Raw genomic sequence first — 22,169 nt, 5'->3', positions numbered from 1 at the left:
CTACTACTACTACTACTACTACTACTACTACTACTACTACTAATAATAATAGTAATAATAATAATAATAATAATAATAATAATAATAATAATAATAATAATAATAATTACTACTCATTAAAACAATAAATGGATGACTAAATATGACACACTTTCACATCACTTCATTCTAAAAATGATTTTGCCCTATTTTATAAAATAGGACACAATAGTCTTTTTGATTGTAATGGTATTCCTATTTTTTCATTTTCACTTTATTCCTAGAACAAGTATGTCTTATTCATTGAGATACGGCACATCAACTGTATTTTTGATTTACATTATATTCCCGTTCCTTATGTTGCTTTACATCTTATCCTACAATTAGATTTTTTCTTGGTAATCATAGAAGTAAGCAGTAGAAAGCAGTAGAAACAAAACAGCAATAGGTCATACACAAGATTACACAACAGAAACTCACGCAAGTGTCATATTTATAAAATGTTTATTAATGAAAACACATAAAAAAATAATCATTGATGAGGAAATTATAAGACTTTCATCATTGACAATTGTACTTCTATAGCAAAAGAAACATCAATAAATTAGGGTACATTACTGCAGATGTTGCAGTGCTTGTATATCATAAGCAGTGTTTATTTATTTACTAATTTTACTTCTGACTGTCACTTAAGTATCAGTTAATTTAACTGACCCTCTTTCTGCCCAGCAGTGAGGATATATAACTCCCACTATAATGCAAAAATATCTCTGACAAAATTCCATTCTTTGATTTCAATACACAGTGCCTGGCTTCTTAGCGATGAAAACATTTAAATGCTGAAATTGTCGTAGGTGTTGGAATTTATGTAATTTTCTTGAGAAAGGCATAATAAGATGACATGTTGAATCTGAGAGTGAGACATACATTGATTTACATCGACATATAGACAGTAGCACTATGAGAATTTATAAATGCAAAAATGCTTTCACAGAAAGAAGATTCTGTGTTTTATGCCTTTTTATACAGCGTTTGTATATTCCTTCCTCCCACATCCAAAAACATGCAGTTTTGGTGAATTGGTCACACCAAATTGACCATATGTGTGAGTGTATGTATTTGTTTGTCTTTAATGCGGCCCTCACTGAGCTGGTATCTTACCTGGGGTGTACCTCACTTTTTACCAGTAGCCGACTGGGAGAGGCTCAAGCAAATTGATGGAATCACAAAACAAAATACAGTTGAATTGAATATTGCTGTAAGGCTATAATTAAAAAACCCAAAAACTTCTCCAGTCCAATTTGTCCTGGACATTTCAATCTAAGAAAACAGAGCCACCATTTACTTAGAGTGCCTCAAATAGTTTGACCAGCTCGTTGCAATCTGGGTCGATGAGGTCTACAGGCTTCTCTCCACTGTCATTCTCTGCTTCTGTGCTGGCTCCCTTTGACAGCAGGTACCTGATTAGGTATGAAACAGCTGTAAATTGTATGTAAAGAAAACATTTTATAGTTTACAAAAATACTCTTTGGTGTTTAACTCTAATCTCAAATTACCACAAACAAAAGTGGTATTTTATTGTTTAAGATGCACGCTTTGGATTAGCTCTCTCTATGGATTTAACTAAATAAAAACAAAATACAATCCTAATGTTTTGATGTGAATTCTCTCCATTCCAACGTTGTTCCTCTCTTTTAATTTATTGATTTGCTTGAAGATGTAACTTATATTTTGTGTACTAGCTGTTTCAATGATCATAGTCTAACTATCAGTGACATAGCCAGATAAAGACAACAGTCTTTGTAAGGTTATTTCAATTAGGTGGCTTACTCTTCCTCTTTGAGGGATGCTTGATTCTTTCATGTATGACGGTTACTACGGTTTCAAGTGTGTATTCAAACCAAAAAGTTGAAATAGTCATTTGTTACCTGGCAATTTCTGGGTAGCCATCACTACAGGCCATGTGAAGCGGTGTCCAGCCATTTTCATCTCTCTGATGTACATCAGCACCATATTTCACCAGCAATTTCACCACCTCCAGGTTGCCTGTTAGCACCGCTTCATGCAGTGCTGCCATACCTGTACATGAAACCATGTCAGACATGTAAAGTAATAATAGATTCCTGTGCAGTAATAATAGAATTGAGAAGCTACACAGACAAATCCTGTTGCACACAGTCATGTGTTTTGTTCAAGAACAGTCAATAATTATATTATTATAACAGTTTTGTAGCAATGTCCCTCATTGGCACTAGGGTAAGCTTTCATTCATTCATTCATTCATTCATTCATTCATTCATTCATTCATTCATTCATTCATTCATTCATTCAAAACCAGATATACAAACACACACACACACACACACACACACACACACACACACACACACACACACACACACACACACACACACACACACACACACACACACACACACACACACACACACACTCACACCTACGGGCAATCTGGGACCGGCCAGTTAACCTGAATTGCATGTTTTCGTAGGTGGGAAGAAGTCGGAGAACCTGGAGACAACCCACACATGCACAGGGAGAACATACAAACTCCGCACAGAATGGTAGCTGTGCAGACTTCACTCACCTGAGTGGAAGAGCGTGTCAACACGAACCTTCCTTGCTCTCATGAACCGACCAATCTGTTCCATATCTCCCCGTCTTACAATATCCTGGAAGATGATGTCATTGGGGAAGTGCACAGTCCTCTTGGCTGCTGTGACAGGTAGTACAGGTGCAGGTTGTTCCCCTGTGTGCGTGCGCTCAGTTGAACCGCATCGTGACACTTTGCTGTATGAAGGTACGTACGTTGATGCAGCCCTGTAAGAGGATGTGTATCGTGATGTGGTGTAATGAGTTGTGTTATGTTGTGCAGGAGTGTACTTTGTTGTTGAGGGGTATGATGATGTATAGTGTGTTGGTGTGTAAAGTGAGGTGGTGTTGTGAGTAGTTGTGCGGTATGTAGGTGTGTACTGTGAGCTGCGTGAATATGTTGACATTGGTACATAGTTATTGTTGTACTTCATCCTTGCAGTGATTTTCAGCTCTGTTTCCTGTCAGCCCAGGAGGAGGGAAGTGGGGAATCCGAGAGACACCACCATTGCAAATTAAAAAAGAAAAAAAAAAGATTTTTCCTTTATCCCCGTCTTGCTTATTATCCTTTAAATCTCCAGCTGCAGTATCTCCTGCTGTTACTGTAGAAAACAATATGTTCCCAAATCCTTAGCGTCACTTCACTGTGATCCAGTCACCATCTTGTCATTTTTGTCATCTGTTGTGAAACTCTCCCATCTGAGTTTGAAGTTATTGGTGGTTTTTTTGCAAAGTGTTTGCTGTTGCACAAAACCATGTTCCAATGGTGCAAGTAGAAGAGCACCCCTATATATCCTCTGCAGGGCTATTTTAAGGCTAAAGATCTGGTGACTTCAGCTTAGAAATGAGTGGCCATTGGTTTACTCCTCCCACTGAACAGTCACATGCCTGTTGCAACACATCTACCCTGGGTCATAAAAAATGTTGACAGGCAAATTTTTCCTTTGAGTTTTACCTGAGACAAACTTCCCATTTAAACATCTAAGTCAGCAAATCAAGTTGTATTGGTACCAAAAATTGGAAAATGAGGGAGATTATACCTCAAGTTCCTATTGTAGGTCTCTTGGAATTTACTTACTCAATTATTTTGGCCTATTATAAGCAGTCATTTTTTGCAAATGCCTTCTTTTCTTTGTACCATTAAGGAGATTTATTACAAGACCAACAAGGCAGGCAAAGACTGCAACATCCTGCAACATCCCTGAATTCAAAAATTTACCCTGACCAACTTGCATAGGTCAAAGATCAAAGCTAGTGCTCTGACTTACTGGCATTGATCATAGCACTATCTTAGATCTATGGTCTTACTCACACTGGCATTCTCCCTCGTCTATCTTATTCAGTTCCATAGTGTTCAAAAGTTGAAATTTGACCGTGACCTACTTTTCTGAAGTTCAAGGTTATCATCTCATTTTCACCCCCTTTGCTGCCCGAGTAATGTGCTTTTTGTTTCATCTGTCTATCTGCAACAGTTGTGACAAAAGAATGGACAAACACTGACAGTTACAACACATCACTGCTTTGAAGCGGGATGTAATAAATAACAAACAGCCACAGGACATGATGTCATTTGAACAGGTGCTGTTGATTTGTGTACTTACATCATACCTGACAGCGTAATATAACACAAGTGACATTACACTTTGTTTTTGTACATTCTCATGTGGTCATGATAATCCTTAAAAATGAAAACACAATAGGCTTAAAATAGAAGAACAAAAAGACTTTCTTCCTTTTGAATTAAACAAAATTCTTGGATCAGAGGGGAAATATCTTCAAAACTATAAAAACACTTCAGCTACCCCCTTGAAGGATCAGAAATTTGTAAAACAAAACACGTGTTTTAAACGTTCTGTAGTTTCAGTACAATGGGTGGATCTTTGTGGAATGGTTTTGCTTCCTTCTTATGCATTCCTTCCTGCCATCCCTGCTGACCCATGGGTCTGTCATGTGACACTTTTCATCATAACCAGATACACCAATTAACTTCACTTGCTGAGGAGTTTATGTATGGCAGTGTACTCTGCAACAACCGAGAGGGCAATATTTACCGTAAGTACTCCCTTCACATGCCACAGAGAGGTCACACGGTTTCCAGAAAGGCAGCTATTTACAACAACTGAACTTTTACCACCTACTGAAATAAACACAGGAAAACTTCCTAACTAAGACTGATGTCCAAAGGTCAAAAATCCTATTGATCAAATACCGTAGATCTCCAAAGAATAAGAATATTAAGGATTAGTCCCCAAGTGACAAATAATGCATTTGAATTGTGCTTTAGCATTGTCTTGCTGGCTCCACCTTCGCTCAGACCATTAAGATGGGCAGTGCAGTTTGTAACAGGTCCCAAAACCTTTGGAAGAGGACTCGGACATTTCACATGCTGCCGGTGTAACAGAGGTTTTTGGTTTCTCAACAGAAATGCAAGCATTGAAGTTACGACCTTAATCCAGGGTATAATGTCTGATTTTACTTGAAGCTGTTTTGATGTATCTCTAAAACTTTACTGCATTTCATTCAAATAATTAATTCCCTTGACTGCATCTGCACAGCAATCTTCACCACAATAAGGACCACTCTTACACTAGCAGCATTTTGAACATATTTCCAGGGGGATCACATGACTCAGATTATCCCTGCAGGATGATCAATTAATTTCTGTCGTGCTAAGAGCCAACCCCTGCTCTGAATGCCAGCATGATTAATTATTCATCACATCCCTTCAGTGCCGCTCTCTAAACAGTGGGAAAAAGGGGATACAGGCTTTGAGCTAATGTCAAGACTAATTGAAGTAAGAGTATGTGGATGTTTGCAAGTTAGGAGCGAAAGTTTCACAAGCAGCTATCAGTTTTCACCTCCTGCCTTATGTTAATGAGGGGGTTCAGAGGTGTCCCTATGCAATGGTGATAGTCCTTTCCCATTCCCTCGCTAATGTAGGCAGGAGCCTCCCCACCAGGAGAAACCAGAACCTCAGCCTGTCGGAAAATGTTTCCTGTAACATGGTGTTAGGCCAGCTCTCGGACAAACACCAGAGAGAGGTGTCAGGCATTACAGATACTTGCTATACATAGTCCCACGCCATCCTCCACCCCTTGACCACCCCTTTAGGGTACATGTTATGATTCGTCACATTACCAAGGAGTCACTGTTGAAAGCTTCTGACTATAAGGGATGCTGTTATGGACAAGGATGAACAGTTAACTGATGACCAATAAACTTAAAAATATAACGCAAATATCACAAACTGGTCAGTGTTGATGAGAATATGTTTGGAAGAGAAAAGTGAAATTCAGTTTCTTGATAGCATCACACCTTATTCATTTTATACTCTTGAATTAATTGAAGTCAGATTGTGAGGTTTTGCACTTTGATTTAAAAAAATTTTTTTTTTTATAGTTGAATGTTATTTAAGAGAGCTGTTAAGGGAGCAGTCATTTAATTTTGTTCAACACAAATCTATTGCTTTCTTTTACTAAAAATCAAGAACAGATGAACTTGGACATTTAAACTCTGCTGGTATTTTTGAATTATTATTAGAAAAATATGTTTGACAGTCCATCAGAGTGTTCCATAAGGGTCAGGCTGTGTGGCCTTATGACTACACCTGATGGTGCTGAAGGACAAACAGTTGAAGGCATTAAGCTGAAGTTAAACAAATGACAGTTCTAATAGTGACTTGTCAGTGAAGCTTAACACTGGGCTATACATGTTACAGAAAAGGAAGCTATGCATTCCTTCACATGCATCTGTCTCACGTGATGCAGGTAGGTCGCATGGTGACTAAAAATAAGAACTGTGCAGCACATTTTCTGTGTATAACATATACTGAAATCAATTATCATAAACACCGAAGTTTAAAAGTGTAACAATACCTGTGTTCAGTATCTGTGAAAATTCTGGTAGAATTATCACTTCATGTGCAAAATTTCATGGCGTTATTGCGACTCCCAGTGGGAATTTTAAACAGATTATGCTGTAAGGTGAACAGCACAAGTTTTTAACAGGTATGGCTTTGTGGAAACACTGCCTGGTTTTAACGTTTTGCAAAGTCTGTTTCTGAGAAACCATCCAACTGATGAGGACACATGCAGTCACTGGGGTGACAACAGGGGCGGTTCTGTGTGTTGTCAACAGCCCACATTTAAATGTACCTGGATCATTGGGCTATAAACACTGATTGGACAAGTTTCTATCTGGATCCCACAGACTGTTGGGTGATACAAGGGCTGAAATGTATCTGGTAGCAGCAAATACACTGGGCTGCAAAGAGGAGAGCATGTGATCTTTTGTGCAAAAGACAGATACTGGGTTGCTGTGACCCTGGAGATGGCTCCATCTTGGGAAATATAGATTCAGGATTTTAATGAAGCACATTGACCCTGTTATTCAATCTGAGCTCTAAAAACTAGTAGGTATTTGTGGGAAGTGCAATACTTAGATGTGTAGTAGATCTCCAGAAGGTCTCACGTTTATTCTACTTCAACCACCCAATCCTCACACCTTGCCTTTAAATTCATATAGAGGATGTACAGAATGTTGAATATAGCTTCATGATAAGTTGATTAAAGTGATACCTGAAGTGAAAAAAGCAAAAATTTGCTTGTGGAGCAAGACTATTAGATTGGCTTTTGTTAGGGGACGTGTCAAATGGACACGTCCCCTAACATGTCCCCCAACTTTAAACCAGTCGAGCCATTTGCTATTGAAAATGAGCCAAAATGCCATCTGGCCCCACATGCATAGCATGTCAGTCGTGATTCTCGTGCCTCTTACGTGGCCGAGCTCTCCATGTTAGGTTGGAAGTTTTTTTTAAACTGGTTGAAAGGTGGATACAGACAGAGCTGATGGATACAAGCCGACTTCATTAAAGCAAAGACAGAGATGATCAGGCTGATGAAGGCAGACGGCCAACAGGTGACAGGGGAAGTGGGTGGCTGAAGGTGGATGCTCATGGTCCTGGCAAGGGATAAAAATATCTGCAAATAGCACAAGGAAATATGAGGAATAAACTAAAGAATATTTAGTAGGCCAATGAATGGCTGATACTGTAACATAATATAGGAGACAGAATGATTTGGTCATGAACAGAGCAAGAAATAGTGACTGCAGGTGAATAATTACATGGAGGAGGGCACTCCCTCCACAACAACCTCTGTTTCAGAAAGAAAGAAAGAAATGCACTTTATTTTTTATTGTTATTTTTTTCACTCATTGTGTTATTTTGTTGGTATATTGAGACATGCATATATGTGTGTACAAGCCCCTGAAACAACCACACATACACACAAGGGGCCTATAGGCATGCAATATATACAATGGGAGGCAGAGTGACGGGCAGTCCTTCTTTGGTGTGCCCCAAATAAGCAGCTTGGGGGGGGGCTTCCTTGCTCAAGGGCACCTCGACAGTGCTCAGGATGTGAGCTGACACCTCCCACTGCCAGCTCACACTCCAAATGTTCTGGCCAATCTGGGTCCCCAGTCCAAGACCTAATGGACTGAGGTACTGCTGACCAAAATCCTTGCGCCCGAACAGGGACTTGAACCCTGGACCCTCAGATTAAAAGCCTGATGCTCTACCGACTGAGCTATCCGGGCTCACCTTTGATTTCTCATCTCTGCGCATGACCCTGCTGCCAAATCTGTATCAATTTTTGAATCTTACTGTTAAATTTGATTATTATACAGATTTAAATATTCCTGGTGGAGACTGATTGAAGTTACTGATATATGTTAATTAGTTGTAGTACGTATGGAGTATAGTGTAAAATATATTATAAGTCAATTTATTGAATTCCATCATGGCTTATAACTGAGATTTTTTTATACAATAAGGTCTCACAGTTATGCGACACCTGTGTCAGATTCACTTGTTTGTGGTGACAAAGAGCTATATTTGGGCCTGCATCAGAAATTTGCTTAAAATAATAGGGTGTATTCAGACTGTATAAGATTAAAAATGCTTACCTCTGTTTGATTCACCGGAGTGTCAGGTCAAAAACAGGTATTATAATATAAAATCCTGATCTAATGACATAGCTTTCATGTGAACTTGAACAATAACTGGTGCAGACCGGTGGAGGTGAATCCACTCGACAGGCTGCCTGCCATGAGATGCATTTTTGTTAGTATACCAGAGCAAAAAGAAATGGAATTGGTCAAGCCCTGTCTAAATGTCAGCACAAGATGAAAATCAGCATCTAGACCCAAGTACCTCTGTGCTGTACAGAGTGCAACTCATTATCAGGGTTCCCATATAACTTTGAATAAATAGACTAATGAAAAGGATCAAAGCTGTTATTCAGGGGGGAAAGCTGCAGTCCCATTGTGAGCGCATCTAAAGGTCAAGAGGCAACAGCAATAAACAGGCACTGCAGCTGTCCAGGACACGGCGAAATAAAGAAGGGTCAGATGTAGCACAGAGGGGAGTGGGAGCAGCAATAACGCAATCTGAATATTTGCTGGAGGATTGGGTTACCTTTGCTGGAGCTAGCATCCACTGAAAAGGATGTCAGAGGTTAAAAGTTGTGCATATCTGAGCCTAATTTGTTGAAGCCGTATTGCGCAATGAGGGTGTGTGTTTCATCCTAGAAGTGGTTAGTGGTCGGTCAGGAGGAGGGCACCTCGGTCTCCATTGCTGGCCATTGTGGCCAGTTTACACAAGGCTATGATGATTTAATTTTCAAAATCTGCCAGAGCTTAAGCAATGAAAGACTGAGGACACTAAGCAGGGGTGCTGGCTAAATGTAACCTTTATTTAGTATATGAAGGACGGAGTGCCACACATTCACACAATAGCAAATGTTAAACTCCGGAAAAGGGGGAGGGATTGATATCACTACAAGAGCGATGCCGTGTTTCTTAATCCAGGTGTATATTTTATTTGTTTCTTCATCCGTCCACACAGTGCTTACCAACTCTTTTGACGTCTTTGCTCTCCCTTTTTTTTTGGCTTTATTTTTTTCACACAAAACCCCACAAATCTCTCCCGTCTGCTCACAGACCAAACCAATCCATTTTCACAAAGACAGAACCAGACATTCTTAATCCACGCAGAAATCACTGTAAACTGGTTTTCATATTGCAATAACAAAACTCCTGAAATGCATAAGCAATCATTACATCATCAATTTGTTTTCTAATAAGAAATGCAAACAAAGAAATAAACAACAATCATCATTACTATTTTCTTACAACTGTGATAAAACCCAAACAATGAAATTAATAAACAATTCGCATCACATTTGTCCAGTTATTTCTTGTATACAGACTATGACCATATCATCAATTAAACTGTTCAGTATTCCTCATGATGTACATCAATAAACATAAATTCACATGAATTATTTAATAGTTGCACACCATTGCTTTTTCCACTATACCAGTATTTATCAACTCCTGCTACTCTCTGTTTCGCTTTTTCTTAACCCAATTCCTATCTCTTTTCTTTATCATTTAACCTAATTAATATCTCTAATTAGTATTTTCTTTAACTAACCTCTTGTGATATTTCCTTTAGCAAATAACTGGACCGTAACGCTTCGTCTTCGTGTTCATCCGTCCCACACACATGGAGCCGCTACGGCTTCGTGCGATGGCGAAGAAAAAAAAGAAAACAAAGTCTGATATTATTGTTTTATGGTGGAATTTCCATGGGTTCCCATTAGTGTGTGTGTATGTGTGTGTGTGTGTGTGTGTGTGTGTGTGTGTGTGTGTGTGTGTGTGTGTGTGTGTGTGTGTGTGTGTATGCTGTGAAAATGCAGCATTACATGGAATAATTGCTGTTCTGTACCTTCAGTGCATTATTGAATACAGCACCAGCCCAGTGTGAACCCCAATGAGACTTCATCGCTAATGTTCCAGCAGCATATCTCTTTAATGAGTCTCATACCGGTGAGTTGTATAAAGGAAGATAAATGGGCCATCAAATATCCTCCTGTTGATAACACACTCCATGGATTGATAGTTAATTTTCATTGTAAGTCCACAGGCAGTTTTGACATTGAATTGAGGTCATTGTAATGACCAATTTACAGTTTAAAACTAATATTCTACAATAAATTGTGACTGTTAGACATAATGTTGACTGGTGTGAAATTGGCTGTATAAAGGACCATTATAGAAAAATATAAAATGAGCCTTTGTCATATTAAGTATTTGTCGTATTTGTAGATGTGGAAATGAGTGCACATTAACAATTCCTCAAATGCTTACATTAAGGAAATTACATACCTCATCTTCATTGATTGTTTTTCCGCTTTTAAATTATTAGAAATTTCTACTATAACTTGATTATAATTATAATCACTCAATTCATATAGTAATTAAATTTCTTTGTATTTTCTTCACGAATAAAACCCCACACACAGTATGAGGTGGTGCTTCTTTAGCTACAACAATATCCTATTACGAGTAAAAAACAGGATATTCCCAGAATGCATTTCACAGGGGTCAGTACGCTAATTTTAGCACAGTAGCCAATGGCTGTTTAGCAGTTCTGCTCCTGATACAGGAGGGGTGTCTTGGGTTTCATGGTGGCGACGTGAACAGCATGTGTGCAGCAGTAAAGAGGAACCTGCATGGTTCACACCAAATAACCTAACCTTAGTTAGCTCACTAGTGGGATCATGAGCATTGACTCATGTGACTGTGTGACTCTCTGGGGTTGTTGGTGGGTGCTTACATGTAACAGGTATACAATACTGGGATATGTTACTGTACAGCTTTGGGAAATAAGATAAATCCACCATCTTACATCATCAGTTGTTTGTTGTACACTTGTGTATGATTACATTAAAGGCACTCTATTCTATTCTATTCTATTCTATTCTATTCTATTCTATTCTATTCTATTCTATTCTATTCTATTCTCCCTGAAAGTAAGATGTGTGACTCCAAAAATAAAAAAATAAAACCAATTCTGCTTCAGGCTATGATCTTCCTTCTGAAACATCTTATTTTTAACAATTCTGATACTATGTGAATCTTGATGTTTCTGTCATGTCCATCAATGTGCCTGATGCTTCTGAGAACATGCTATTCACTCAAATCATGACCGACCCTCTGGTTAAGTAATGTCATAATGAATTGTGAGCCGACTATCCTTTCCCTGGAACAGGGTGGATTTTTATTTTGGTGCCCTGCAGCTGAGGTTGTATCCATTAATAGATGTCAGGACTTCCCACAAGCCACATTGACCTGAGAGAATAGTGCAAACCCTGGAAATACTGTAGATGGCCTGGTGTCACATATTACACACAGATTCATTAAGACTTGTGAACAAATTTCATGGGTTGTGGAGCAGGAGGGATCAGATGCTCTGTATCTCATACATATCTTGAAGTGCATGGACCAACGTCAGACAGGCACATTTGTACAGACCATGTACAACGGTCTGTACTGTATGTCAGTGCTGATATCAGAAATGAAAAGCATGCAGGGCATGCTGACTCTGGTGTCAGGTGTTATAGATTCCTTCAAAGATTTGGTTTAGTTTACACAGCATCTTTATGATTTTCTTCCAACTGCTAATAGGTGACAAGTTTGTATTAGCAAAATACATGGAAATAAAGAAATTTACAGATGTTTGATCAGGCCAAGCAACTTTTTTGAGTTACAAAGTAAAGTAAACATTGGATGTATAAATATGTCCAACTTCTAAATAGTAGTGATAGAAGAATTCAGATCTTCTACTTGAGTGAAAGTACCAGTACCATACTATAATAATTTTTATTAGAAGTATTGGTCCTGCATATAACTTTCCACATAACTGCAAGGAGCATATGGAAAATGTATTGTTAAGTATCACAGGAAAAAAAGCACCTATTGCAGAATGGTAGCTGTCATATAACAAGGGATTATTGCAAATTTTACATTAATATACCAACAGTATTTTACTGATGTAGTTGGTTAAAGTAAACTAACGTTTTTATTTTGGATTCAAATTTTTGAATAAATTGACATCTCATATTTGCTGAAAGGCTCTCGGTCATCTAACATCATCGCTGCAGGACATATCTGACATATGACAACCTTAAACAAGTTCATATTGCATAATTTAATTAAATGTTAGATAATACTAAATGAAATTGATATCCTTTCACAACACTGGGAGTTATTATCACAGTAACACAGATCACAGGCAGGTGGCACCAAGTTTCCATTCGGCGCTGCCTGAAGGCCGTCTTCTACTAGATTACACAGAGAGCTGCGCTCGTCCCACAGCAGAGGAGGTTGAGTGATGCACCCCCCACGAGGGATGCACCCCCACCTCGACACAGAGGACTTGACATCTACACCCGGCTCACTTCAAAACCTCTCTTCCCATTGAGACTGTTGACCGTGGAAGGATGTAGACATGAATGTCTTTTCCTCTGGGGTGACGGCATGCATCCTCTTAGCAAGAAAACAGCCATTAAAGGAAAGCAGAATACTTTTACTTCACTGAAACATTTTATTTGCCCTTGAAATGGATTTACAGGGTGGAGTGATTCTTAAAAAATTATTAAACACATGATTTTCATAGGAATGTTTATGGTCTTTCAGCATGAAATATTAACAAGCCTGATAAATAAGAGAATATTCTTGCTGGTCAGTTTAAAGGTTGGCAGTGCAACACAGTTTCATTCTGTGTGTCAGCAGTTTTGTCATCATTGACAATGCCACAGTTAGTTTCATCTGTGCGGCCATCCTGGACACTGCAGTCATCATGGTTACTGTGGTCATCAAGGTTACTGGGGTCAGTGTTGTGATCTGCTTCACGATTTAGCTGTGCATATTCTACTGTGCCCTGCTGAGAAGGAACATAAAAAAGGAGAACAAAGCTTTGTGAAAAAAGAGATTAAGGCATGACAGATGGGATTGCATATCTGCAAATTATACCATGATGTCAGACCATTTTTCTTTAAAAGAAATAAACAAAACAGAGAGGATATGCAAATAAAAAGGAAGAGTTACAATTTAAGGAGTTTCAAAAGGCTGTCTAGTGCTGATGTCTTATGGTGAGAGATAAAACAATATAACAACTCAAATAACTGTGGGAGGAAAGTTATGAGACTGTTATTTTCCAAAAGTTTTGTAATAGTTTATGGAAAGTTAAACAAAAAAACTGGTCTAAATTGTGCTGAAAAAAGGTCTGTTGTCTTCTCTGTGAGGGTTGGGGGAAAGGGGTGCTTTCAATGCTGAGAAATGTCAGCAAGCTAAAGTGCACAGTAATAAAGAAAACATGATGATATTTAGCAGGTTTTACTGATTTTTTTACTAAATTAATCTAGCATTGACACATTCTAGAATTGCTATCTATCACTGGACACAAATTATTGCAGCTGCACCAAACTGTTTTTGGGTACAGGATTCACATTGCAGATAAAAAAGATCATTTAATCCGTCATCTGAGGACTGACAAAATAACAGCCAATTTTGGTTGAAATCTCCTCCGAAAAAAATTAACATTAACTTTGATGACAAAACGTTGACAACATTTCTCTTACTGTCGTGATGTGTTGTTCGTTGCTATGCACTTATTAGCTTTCTTAACACATTCCTTCCTTGACAGATATGTAGGACCGGAGGTTTGATGCAGTAACTAAGTAGGGTATTAAATACAAGAAATTAAAAGTTCAAAAATGTCAAAATTCAATTTACATTAAATGTCAAGTTCTACACAACATGTGTGTCCTACAGACTGCACTTTGAGCACCACTGCTCTAGGTTAACAATAAAACATAATTAGGGCAAAACGCAATGTTCTTTCCAGGTTACGTTTATCATACAAATCAATAAACTTGCGCATTTTTAGGCAGCAGTAAAATTAAAATAAGTGTTGAGTTACCTGTCTACAAACAATAAAAACTGACTCCACTGGGTTTCCATTTATTGCATTGAGTCTTTCGGTGAGAGGTCTCTCTGAACAAAGACACAACAGATTAAGTGCCTCTTTGTGTTATGTGCATGAACTGTAAGTATGATGTGTGTGTGTGTATGTGTGTGTGTGTGTGTGTGTGTGTGTGTGTGTGTGTGTGTGTGTGTGTGTGTGTGTGTGTGTGTGTGTGTGTCTACTTACGCCATCAGTCTGGTCTGGAACACCTACAAAAAGAAGCAAATGGACAAACAGGAAATAAAAGAGGAGTCTGATGATAGAGGCTTGTTTATTCATCATCACAACTCCCACAGATGAGCTCCCAGATCCCAGGAAACAGGGAGCTTATCATGTCTTAAACATTCACACTCATAAGCACAACAGTCTGTATGTACAAAACAGCTCTTCTAACGTGCATCAAGCACGAATGTGCGCCTCATTTTGTGTTTTCCTCCAGTTCTGCTGCATCACTGTTGGTTTACATACAGCTGACATTTAAGTTATTAGGAGCCAATGAATGAACAATGGGCAAGAGTTTCCCTTATGAGTATCAAACAATGGAGTGTGTTGCTGACTTAGTCTGAACGGATGCACACACTGTTTGGTTCTGATTGTAAGAACAGGAAGTTAATGTTGACGAAAGCAGGAAGTGGACACCTGGCGACTGGGCCTTCTGTTTTTGTGTTACATTCTTTCACTAACAATGCCCATGTTTACAGTTAGGGTTGATCCTGTTTCCTGAAGGTTTTTTTTCTTCATTGGCCTGATTTCCCTCAGTCTGCAACATGAATGAGAGATTTGAATGCAGAACAGCATGACAGTCTTACCTTGCTTGGAGTTTCGCACTTCACTGTACACAGTGTCTGTTCCCTTTTTCACTGGAACTGTTGCAATAATATAAAATCCAAGATTATTTTGGACAAGGATTGTCTGACTATTTCTAAACTAAACAAAATATATACTGTATATTTCTAAAAATAAGACTTAGTCTCACCTCTGTTTGGATCTGTCTGTTTGGTCTGCACCTCAGTGTACTGGGGTTCTGACTTTTCTGGAGCAGTCACACTGTTCTGGTCATCAGACTCTGCAATATTTACAATACAGTAGCAAACATAGATCAAAAACATTTATGTGATGTTTAAACTACAAAATGTTGTCATTGCATATTTATTTTATGTTAAAACATTCATTAAATCACTTAAACATATATTGTCTGCTCAGTAAAAGTATTAAAAACCCATTAATTACCATAAATTACTGTTGTACTAAATGTTACAGTATGCTTCTCTGTCATAATACACACACTCATGTGCGCATACACGTACGCCCACTGGTTTGGATTTTCTGATGAGATTATTAAAAAAGACTGGCCTTGAAAAGTACACAGACTACTTACCAGAGCCTGACACATGTTCACTCCAAACACTTTTTCCCATAATGCCTGGAGTGACTAAAGAGAGAGTAGAGAAATACTTTACTTAAACAATGCCAGTCAATTGTCTTTATCATCAACAGTCAGCAAGACACACTGGAAGCAGTAATGCAGTATTTATATCCATGCTATACTCTACCATTGGCATCCTTATTGACCTCTGCCTGGGTAAGGCTCAGTCGTTCCACTTTATTATTGGCTGCCTTCCTAAGACACAAAACACAATCGGGTTCTTAGAACAGGAAGCTAGGCAGGCATCATCATATGACCGACTCCTGAAACAGATGTTAACTTCAGAACACTGACTCCTGTTAAGAACATAAAGAATGTTACTTACACTGATAGCTCAACAGTGGTTTTCCTTTTAAACTGAAGGAGTCGTTTTTTAAAAATGATAACAAGTATCAAAGCCAGTAGCAGAAGGATGCAGAAGACTGCGATAAGTCCTTTCTTCCAGCCAGCCATTTTCACTGCAGAATAAAAATTATTTAGTTGTATTACAGTTGTAATCATCAATCATTGCATGATTTCACAATCTTAATTTGTATTTATTTCGCACATGCAGATGTGGATGAATGCAAATTCCAGCTTCTACTTTTTAAAAATTATTATACCTCAAATATTTATACTCAGTAAATTATCTGAGTATTCCAATAAATTTGTCTATAAAAAACTTGTACGTTTTTTCCCCCAATTTAGTCAAGTTGAAGAATGCTCAAAATGTAAAAAAAAGAAAAAAAAAAGGCTTTTCAAAAAAATCCTGACAGTGATAGCCACACATGAACACAGACCTTGAACCATCATCATTGCCCTTCACTGAGGATAAAACACACCTCCAATTATGACAATATAACTTTGTTTTGCCTCATCAGCAGGATTCGTGCTCATGCAGTAGTATTCTCCCTGTTGCTCCCCAGCGATGCTACTGATGCTGTGTGATCCCTCCAGATTCATGGAGGTCTGGGAAGCGAGAGCATCCTTTTTGTTAGTGCGGTACCAGCTGAAGCTGATGGGAGGAGTGCCCCTCTGAACAGAACACATGAGAGTCACGTCCTGCCCCTCAGAGACATCGCCCATGTTGGGAAGCACCCTCAACACTGGTTTTGACACCGGCTCTGTGCAGAAGATGCAGACCGAGTTAACATCAATTTATTTGTGTGCCTTGTAGTCATTGCTGTATCAAACACACCAATGATGTTGGTTGAACGTCCTAGCTGCCCCGATTCCGTCTTGGTGGTCCTATGTTGACTGTTTTTAGCATGGCAGAGAAAGTTGTTTAAGTCTGAAATCTTGTAGATTGCTGAGGAGTTAAAGATGGCCCATTCGTCTTCTTCGCTCACCACCTTGGTCTCAAGCAGCCTGTTGGGCCCGAACATGGTGTAGGTGATGGGCAGAGTACCACTGTCACTGTGGCAGAGGAGCTGGAAGCGCTTCCCCAAGACTAGCGTACCTCCCACTACAGTCAGCACCGGTTTTGAGACTGGTACTGGGGATTAGATTAATGACAAGTTAATCACTGCAGCAGAACAAGACACAGTTCAACAAGCATGCAATCATGCTAGCAACTCTGCTTGGTCATTAAGAGGCTTGGAGTTAAATGCTAATTTCAGCTTCTCACCTGGTTGCAGTAACCATGCTAGTATATTGATGTTAAATTGGAATACTTTCCCATGTTTCACATGTTCATCATTATCTTTCTTTCTATGCAGTATATAGAAATAGAAATACATATTGCATATGCATTTACACATATTTACTGCTTGAAAGCATAAAATTTATTGCAATTTTATGCATTTGTTGGCTCACCTTTCGCTTGAACAACAACTGTTTGGCTTTCCTTCACAAAAGTTTGTGTATGTGAATTGGCCTGCACTGTACAGGTGTAGTTTCCATTTTTGGAAGGGTCTGCCACAGTAATATATGTCTGTGCATTGATGAGTTGGGTATTATCTTTGTAGATTGAGAACTGCAGTGTGTCATTGTTGATCCGCTCTGGAACATAAACCGATACAGAGCAGGTCAACCTTAAACGGTCTCCCTGGAATATGTCAATTGGATCCACCATCAGATGAGGTCTTGAAAAAAGCTCTGTTGGACAGGGATAATAAATGTCAAACATTATTCAACAAACTTTATACATGGTCAATTTCTTAAGTGTTTAATGCTTTAACTTTCAGATAAGAGAGAACTTAATGTCATGACAGACACTTTGATGGAGTAAATCCAGTTCTTGCCTTGGACTGTGATTGTGTGATAGGTTTCTTTCTGCACATTGCCCCACTCTGCCTTGCATACAAGCTCCCCAGAGTCGCCTTCCTTCGCAGTGAATCGATGAACGAGGCTGATAGGAGCTTGTTTGAGGATTCTTCTGTCCCTTGTCAGGAATACTGCAATGTCTTTCAGTGGACTCACAACTTTACAGACCACCTCAATTACATCCCCTTCATAGACATTTGAGAAGGGCAGCACATTCATAATTGGGGAAATGTAGAGTCCTGCAAGACAGAGCTCAGAACAATCAATCACATGCTCCTCGCTGAGACCAAATATTTTTCTGGTGCAATCCACTCACCTTTGACTATCACAGGAATCTCTTCGCTGCGGTTGGAGCGTCTGGGCCCAGAAACCAAATTGATCTCAAAGTCACATGTCAGGAAGCTATCTCCAATCACCCTCAAAATCAGTGTGGTCTCTGAGGAGTTCCCAGCAGGTGCTGTCTGCTTGATCTTCTGAGACTCTCCGCTCCTAAATGTTTGGTAAAACCGGAAGATGAGGGATCCCTTCTCCTCTGGGGCACTACAAGTGGCTATGAACTCCTCACTCTCGTAGGGCATAGTCTTATTCAAATGGAGAATGGGGGTCTGCAGACCTGAGCAGAAAAAAAACCCCCAGTCAAACATTAATTGCCGTGTCAGTCATTGATACATACCCACATTTTTCCCTCAAGTATAACAGCGCATAATATGTCCTTTTGCAAACACATTATGTTTGGATGATGGATGTTAACAGGTTTTAAAACTGCAGGGCCTGTGGACATTCTTGTATCACTATGATCAGCAACAATTACAAGTGTTCTAAATGAACAGAAATTATTAGAAATAGTGTATTTTGCTATAATTGGTAGAAAAGATCCACCCCATGGATATTTTGAGAACCCCTCTTTTGTACAGTTAATAAATATGCATTTATATTTAAAATGAATCCTTTGCTTTTAAGTTCAAATACATTTTATTACAACACATTGGTAAGTCGGAGTAATTAAATCTACAGCAATTTCAATTTTGAATGTCAGCAGGATTATTGTAACATAATTTAAGACTGGAATTATTATTTTGGGGTTTGCTACAGTTTGTTTGCTAATTTTAATACATTTTAATAATGTTAATAATAAATTAATTTTAATCTCCCTACAAAATGTGGAAAATTCCTTGACCAGGACACCAACCATTAAAAAAAAGAGCAGTTTCCATGGCATAACCTTTGCAAAAGATTCGCAAAGCCTGAACATCTGCTATGATTTCTATTGAATATATTCAGGTTTAGTTTTATAATATCAGTATATAGATTCCAAAATCCTTCACAACCAAAAGAAAAATCACAGTCAAATCCAACCATCAGTTTAGAATAATAATATCATAGCATCAAAACGTCATCTTCATGTCCAACATTACCTGTGACATCGAGTTTTTGGATGAAGCTGGCTTTGCTTTTGTCCTTGACTGTGACCCGACATTCATAATTACCAGAGTCAGCTGCCCTGGCAGGGTTTAGTTCGTATTCCACCAAGTCCTCTATGGTGGTAGATGAGTGGATGACAACATCGTCCCTTGTGAACTGGAATGTATGCGTCAGGTTAGGGATGCTGTCAAGGCTGACCCCAACCTGGCAGCGAATAATCACTGGCGTCCCGCTCTGAACCGTGCTGCTGGGTTTGATTGAAAGACCAACGGTGTCTATAGTGTATGCTGTAGATACACATGTCACATAGCAACACAAACATGCACAAGGGTCAGAAAGGAATAATGTCAGCTGGACTACATGAGTGGAAAATACAGAACAATAGTCAAGGTCACCTATTCCCTCTGCTAAAAAGCTGAAATCTAAAAGAGGGCACTCATAGGCTGCAAATCTACTGCAGGGAGAGCAGAAGATGCTGAATGAAGAAAAAAAAAACCTCAAATAAAAAGTGTGTGACCCTGCCTGACTCCTGTGGGAGAGTTGTGCTGATTTATCCCAGCTTTTGCTCTCCTTCAGCAAAAACAGTTCAGTATCACCTGCCTCAAGAGCTGTGAAACAATTACTTAGTCCACATCCTGAAAGTAGTCCTGTTAGTATTGGCTCCGTGGCAGAAGTGGGACCAAGGCAGTGAAAGATTCCAACTCAGCCACTGTAGGAGGTTTGTACAAACTGAGTTTAGAGTAACAGAGTTAATAATTTGTAAAATAATCATCACTCAAGATGTGCCAACTGGGTTTCATCCCGACAGGCATAAAACTGATGGAGGAAAATTTTCTGTTTCCTAAACTGTATACTTTAGTTTAACCCATCTATTACACAACTATGATGAGCAAATGGGCATGTTGTACAATTTTAATTTTCGTCATCTTCTAATGAAGAAATGTTGCTGTTTTCATGGAATCACTGTCTTTAAGGTGACCCTGGAGGTTGGTCTTCTACAAACCATATCATCTTGATTCAAAGCTCCACAAAAGCATGTTGTAAAGTTGGAGGGGGCATGGAATGTCACATTTAGATGACTCAAAATACTAGATAATGATTGATCTCTCAACAAGATCATTTTCAAGAACACATACAGGTATAGCAATTTTAAAGGAGTAATTCATTCATCATGGGCGGTATGGTGGCGCAGTGGGTAGTGCTGTCACCGCACAGCAGGGCGGTTCCTGGTTCACGTCCCGCTCTGAGCGGAGTTTGCATGTTCTCCATGGTCTGGGTTCTCTCCGGGTTCTCCTGCTTCCTCCCACCTCCAAAAACATGTGCTTCAGGTTAATTGTCCGGTCCCAAATTGACCGTAGGTGTGAGTGTGTGGGCGTGCGTGTTTGCATCTCTGTGTGGCTCCGCGGTGCACTGGCGTCGCGCTCCCCCACCTCACATCCTGAGCCAGCTGGGATAGGCTCCAGCACCCCACGACCCATGACAGCGGATGCAGAGGTTGTGAAAATGAATGAATGAATGAATGAATTCATTCATTATTTCCGGAAACATTACTTTCTAGCCCGGTGATCAAAAGATTGATCTCATGTAAATTCATCAAACATGAAAGAAGAGTCACAAGCTGCTTAGCTAACCCTAGTTTACAACATGGTTTGTTCAACCTCCAGTGCTCACTAATTAATAGTGAAATCTCTTTTTTAACGTGTAGTAAAATTGTTCTATGAAAGGATCGTTCATCATATTGTGACACAAGACACAAACACTTCAACCCAAATTTCTCGTGTTCTAATGCTATTCCAAATAGAATATACTGTGGTATATTCCTTCAAGCTCGTGCTGATTGGCAGTTTACCCAGCTTTACCTGACAAATAAAAATAGGTTCAAAAACTTCAAACTCAAGAGTTGAAAATAGCAAGGAGACCAGGAGTGCATGAGCCAATGCCCATTCCTGCTCAAAACAACTGTGAAGTGGTGAGAACTTGTAGTCTGTAATTCAACAAAATTGAATAATCTGAAATGATCTTTTCACGTCAGCAACTCTCTAGAGCAATTAACAATCAAGAATCAAACGTAATGTGATGTAGTATTACTTACATGACTGCCCTCTGGCACATTGCCCTGTGTTTGGAGAAAAGGAAAAAAGACAGAAGTGAGAGTCAGATTTACTGTAAGAACATCAGTTTTTCTTGAAACAGCAGAACCCTGGTTCCTTACAGAAGTGTAGGATACATGTGAGGAGCAGCAGCAGGTTGGGGGGTCTGGAGTCCATACTGAGTGTTGGTGGTTCACTATGGTATGATTAAAATACGGATAGTTGAGGAGACAGAGGCCAGAGGGGCAGTCAGAAGGACATGGGAGGGACAAAGGAAGGCAGAGGTGGAGAAACTGTGTCAGACAGTGGTGGAGGGCTGTTCCCTGTCTTATCATGTAAACTCCTTGTGCTGCTTGTCTGACTAGGAAATGGTTGTTAGTTCATCGGGAATTGACCATTTGTTGTGCTTTTTTGTGTGAAAGTAGAACAACTTGAACAAATCTGTTGAAACCCTCTGACTTTCTCAGTTAAGCCTAGTGTGGAGGGTGTTTCCTATTAATTCTACCACCATTATGATATAACT

At 39.2% G+C, this 22,169-nt stretch overlaps 2 protein-coding genes and 1 non-coding gene across 7 annotated transcripts; all 3 read right to left on the bottom strand.

Moving 5' to 3' along the window:
- Positions 1 to 487: 487 nt before the first annotated feature.
- Positions 488 to 3,337, bottom strand: ppp1r27a (protein phosphatase 1, regulatory subunit 27a). Of its 2 annotated transcripts, none has more exons than XM_068337375.1 (3): positions 2,585 to 3,337; positions 1,908 to 2,058; positions 488 to 1,458 (listed from the first exon to the last, which is right to left on the bottom strand). In XM_068337375.1, exons 1-3 carry the CDS (start codon positions 3,021 to 3,023, stop codon positions 1,398 to 1,400), a joined length of 651 nt encoding a protein of 216 aa, XP_068193476.1. In that variant the 5' UTR covers positions 3,024 to 3,337; the 3' UTR covers positions 488 to 1,397. The 2 variants fall into 2 exon arrangements, with proteins under 2 accessions (XP_068193476.1, XP_068193475.1); XM_068337374.1 differs by having other exon boundaries at positions 488 to 1,439.
- A 4,777-nt stretch (positions 3,338 to 8,114) lies between these two features.
- On the bottom strand, positions 8,115 to 8,187 carry trnak-uuu (transfer RNA lysine (anticodon UUU)). The gene has a single exon. It is a non-coding gene; the product is annotated as a tRNA-Lys (tRNA).
- Positions 8,188 to 13,022: 4,835 nt separating this feature from the next.
- Positions 13,023 to 21,860, bottom strand: pecam1a (platelet and endothelial cell adhesion molecule 1a). 4 transcript variants are annotated; one of them, XM_068337068.1, is made up of 16 exons: positions 21,769 to 21,860; positions 21,649 to 21,672; positions 19,550 to 19,843; positions 18,451 to 18,747; positions 18,113 to 18,373; positions 17,685 to 17,966; positions 17,068 to 17,364; positions 16,712 to 16,993; positions 16,216 to 16,348; positions 16,018 to 16,085; positions 15,843 to 15,896; positions 15,441 to 15,530; positions 15,274 to 15,330; positions 14,651 to 14,673; positions 14,420 to 14,493; positions 13,241 to 13,378 (listed from the first exon to the last, which is right to left on the bottom strand). In XM_068337068.1, the coding sequence occupies exons 1-15, from the start codon at positions 21,821 to 21,823 to the stop codon at positions 14,461 to 14,463; spliced, it is 2,250 nt and encodes a 749-aa protein (XP_068193169.1). In that variant the 5' UTR covers positions 21,824 to 21,860; the 3' UTR covers positions 13,241 to 13,378; positions 14,420 to 14,460. The 4 variants fall into 4 exon arrangements, with proteins under 4 accessions (XP_068193166.1, XP_068193167.1, XP_068193169.1 ...); XM_068337067.1 differs by having other exon boundaries at positions 13,244 to 13,381; XM_068337065.1 differs by lacking the exon at positions 14,420 to 14,493 and having other exon boundaries at positions 13,023 to 13,381.
- Between the last annotated feature and the right edge of the window lie 309 nt (positions 21,861 to 22,169).

Source organism: Antennarius striatus, chromosome 16, assembly GCF_040054535.1.
Source record: "Antennarius striatus isolate MH-2024 chromosome 16, ASM4005453v1, whole genome shotgun sequence".
Taxonomy (NCBI): Eukaryota; Metazoa; Chordata; class Actinopteri; order Lophiiformes; family Antennariidae; genus Antennarius; species Antennarius striatus.
The sequence above is the reverse complement of the archived record's forward strand: the minus strand, read 5'-3'. Positions and strand labels throughout refer to the sequence as shown.